Source organism: Oratosquilla oratoria, chromosome 8 (assembly GCF_046742065.1).
Source record: "Oratosquilla oratoria isolate Oo_2021 chromosome 8, ASM4674206v1, whole genome shotgun sequence".
NCBI classification, from domain to species: domain Eukaryota; kingdom Metazoa; phylum Arthropoda; class Malacostraca; order Stomatopoda; family Squillidae; genus Oratosquilla; species Oratosquilla oratoria.
This window is the reverse complement of record NC_134784.1, coordinates 436,354-439,795: the sequence shown is the minus strand read 5'-3', so window position 1 is coordinate 439,795 and position 3,442 is coordinate 436,354. Positions and strand designations below refer to the sequence as shown.

The following is a 3,442-nucleotide window of genomic DNA, read 5'->3' as shown; positions in this document are numbered from 1 at the left end:
CCTGTTCAGGCACCGCATACCGAAAAGTAACTCCTTTCAAGTACCAAAAGTGTTTATTCCGGTATTTTTGAGAGGTACATGCTTTGTGTATTTATATAAAAGCCTGAAAAAAATGTATATCAGGCGACCGACCAGTTCCACGTTCAACGGAGCCTGAAGCCGACAATTAACGTTTCCATAACGGTATTGATCCTATTTATTTCTCATTTGTGGTTTGTTAAAGTATCCTTCATCAGAATTGGCCCTCTGTACCTTGAAAATTGTGTCACATTTATTATAAATGTATGAACAGACCATGAAAGTTCAAGAAAACACAAAATATTGAAGAATATGTAATTCAGGATGCAGACGACTGCCTGTCTACTTGGCAATGATTTCAGATGAGCCTGGTTGGGTATAAATACTGTGTGTGTGGGGAAGGTCCTTCACAACGCTACCAGACCTGTACTTCAAATAGAAGGTAAGATCCTACTCATGTATCCTCTCGGGACGCTGATAGAAACTGAATCAAATCCCTTGTTATTAGATTGAATATGTGCACTGACTGGTATTACTCATAATTGTCTCTGGTCCCCCTAACCACCTACGTATGTTGTCTGTGTAACTTAAAGAGTTGAATAACAATATAATGAGGACCACAATGGAAATAAGCGTACATGCTTTTTTGTGTTATCGTCGGCAATTTGCAATTATTATTTCGAACTATGTGTTCTTGTCATTATCTGCACTTCATGTATATTGATTCTTTGCCAAATAAATTTACTTATTATTATTTATTATTATATGAATGGAGATGCTCGCTTCGTCCTCAGGGGTCAAGTTGGTTTTAAAAACAAACACAGGTAACACACACACACACACACACGTGTGTTATATGTCCAGCGTGTAGAACATAGAACATCCTGTGCCCTCTTGTTCTATCTTATCGCCTTTCATTTTCAGCCACAAGATGTCACGCTTCACGACATACATAGTGATGTTGGTCGTGGTGACCATCTCGGTCGCTCTGGTGGATTCCCTGTCGCCGATACCTCCTCCGACACCACGGCCGTGCAAATTCTACTGCGACGACGAGAATGGATACCATTGCTGTGACGGCGTCAAGCCAGGTAAGTGATTGTTTTGAACGGGGGGGGTGGGGGTGTAGGACCAGCCAAACAAGAGGGACATGGAGTTGAAAATGATTCGCTGTTGTTGTTCTTTTTGTGCTATGTTAGCGACTTCTTTTCATCGTACTCCTCAGGATCACAGTAAATGGAGTGTGGACACAGGTTTTCTATGATTCTTTTATTTATCATTAGGAATAACGGGGTGGCAGTAGAGAGATCTTACTGAAGAAGCTATGATGTAGTAAAGGTCTGTGGGGTTTTACGATCGTATTATGAGAGAGGAGAGAGAGAGAGAGAGAGAGAGAGAGAGAGAGAGAGAGAGGACGTCCACATTTATGCATTGTAGGTATTTATCATCTTCACATTCATATGTCTTTGCATGCTTAGGCTTGTATACACAAATGCTTGTATACACAAATGTATAATGTTGGAGTGGTTCGAATGATAAACATACATACATACATACATACATATACCAAGGCTTTTTCCCCCTTCCAAGGGAGGTAGCCAAAAAGGGAAAGGCATAAAAACACTCCCACCCATTTCATCCCCAAATACACTCCACACCCCTCCCACCCTTCCTCTCATCTGAGCACCTCCTGGATGATGGGTCATCCCTGCACCCCGCCCACCGCCCTGGGTCAGAAGCAGTGTCGCAAGACACAGTACATCCACAGCAAGGCCACTTCATTTAATCGGCGACCCCCCCCTCTCCGTCCCCCTTTGCATATAAGGAGAGGACGGGGAGAAATCCCTTCGGGCTGCGTCAAAATTTACTCACACATACTACCCCACCCCCCACCCCCCCGCCCATTCCTCCTCATGCAGTCACAACATTATCCATATACAACCATTCTCCACTCACCTCTGTCTTCCGTCCTCTCCCTTCCTTCCTCAACAGACATTCCCCTCTTCCCCAAAGCCCCCTTCACCCCATCCATCCACCTCATCCTAGGACGTCCCCTCATGTTCACTCCCTCCACATCTGCCTTCCATACCTCTTTTACTAGTCTTTCTTCACTCATTCTTTCCATGTGTCCAAACCATCCTAATATTCTTTCCTCAACCCTCTCTCCCAAATCCTTTTTCACCCCTGTTCTCCTCCTCACCTGACAAAAAAAGAAAGAAAAAAAAGTCATAGAGGTGAAAATTTGTATTTGACGAATTGATGGAGTCAAACTTCATCTTGTTCTTGTCGCAGATAAACGCTGTTCCCGCCCGAATAAGAGTCCTGTCTTCCGGTACCCACCGTGTCTTCCGGGTGTTCACTGCCCCCGAGTGCCCAAAGAGTGTGGAGGACCTTACGAATACGATTGTCGACCGGACGAATTTTGTTGCTATTATGGCAGCGAATCAAGCACCAACTATGTCTGTTTTCGATGATTCGTCCTGGGAAGTAATAGATTATGGGGAATCAATAAATCTAAATAGATTGCTAAATGAACAAATAAATGAGTAATTATATACATGAATAAACAAACAATGAATGTATATTGAATAGATGAGTAAATGAATAAACAAACAAATGAATATTTAGAGAAATAAGTCAACAAACAAAACAAATCCGCGAATAATGAATTAATAGATACATATATGTAAACATGAAATGATCAATAAAATGTTAACAAAGTGGATAAACGAATTATTATTTTCCTAATCAAGTGTCCTTTTGGAAAACTGCTTTTGTCACTTCAGACAACTTGCACATTCCAATGGATATCAGTTTTTTCATGAGACACCGAATAATTCGTCTACATATGAGACCTGTTACTCCACTGTCGGAGAATGATATAAGACAGATCTATATATTTCGACCACTAACTGTGGTCCTCTACATATGTATAGATATAGATATATATATATATATATATATAGATAGATGTATATATATATGTATACATATATATATGTGTACATATATATGCACATATATATGTACATATATATATACATATATATGTACGTATATATGTATATATATATTTAGCCCTATCACTCTGGTAAGGCTCCCTCCCACTTCCTCCTCACAGGTTCTTACGCGATGGGTTTAGTCTGAGTTCCAGTGCAGGTACCACATACCGGAAAGTAAGTCCTCTGAAGTAGAGCATCTGAAGTAACCAACGCTTCTATCTTCGTGGAGGAATGGAGGTGGTAAAGTAGGGAGTTAAGAATGGACAGCAGAATGGAGGGAGAATAGAAAAAATATATACATGTACTTATATGTGAGTATGTATATATATATATATATATATATATATATATATATATATAAATCTATATAATATGTGTGTGTGTGTGTGTGTGTGTCTGTGTGTATTATGTATATATATATA

At 40.1% G+C, this 3,442-nt stretch overlaps 1 protein-coding gene across 1 annotated transcript; it reads left to right on the top strand.

Annotated features, from left to right (window-relative positions):
- Window positions 1–304: 304 nt before the first annotated feature.
- Window positions 305–2,747, top strand: LOC143027542 (uncharacterized). The gene is made up of 3 exons (XM_076188836.1): window positions 305–460; window positions 943–1,109; window positions 2,311–2,747. Exons 1-3 carry the CDS (start codon window positions 381–383, stop codon window positions 2,490–2,492), a joined length of 429 nt encoding a protein of 142 aa, XP_076044951.1. The 5' UTR covers window positions 305–380; the 3' UTR covers window positions 2,493–2,747.
- The last annotated feature ends 695 nt before the right edge of the window (window positions 2,748–3,442 follow it).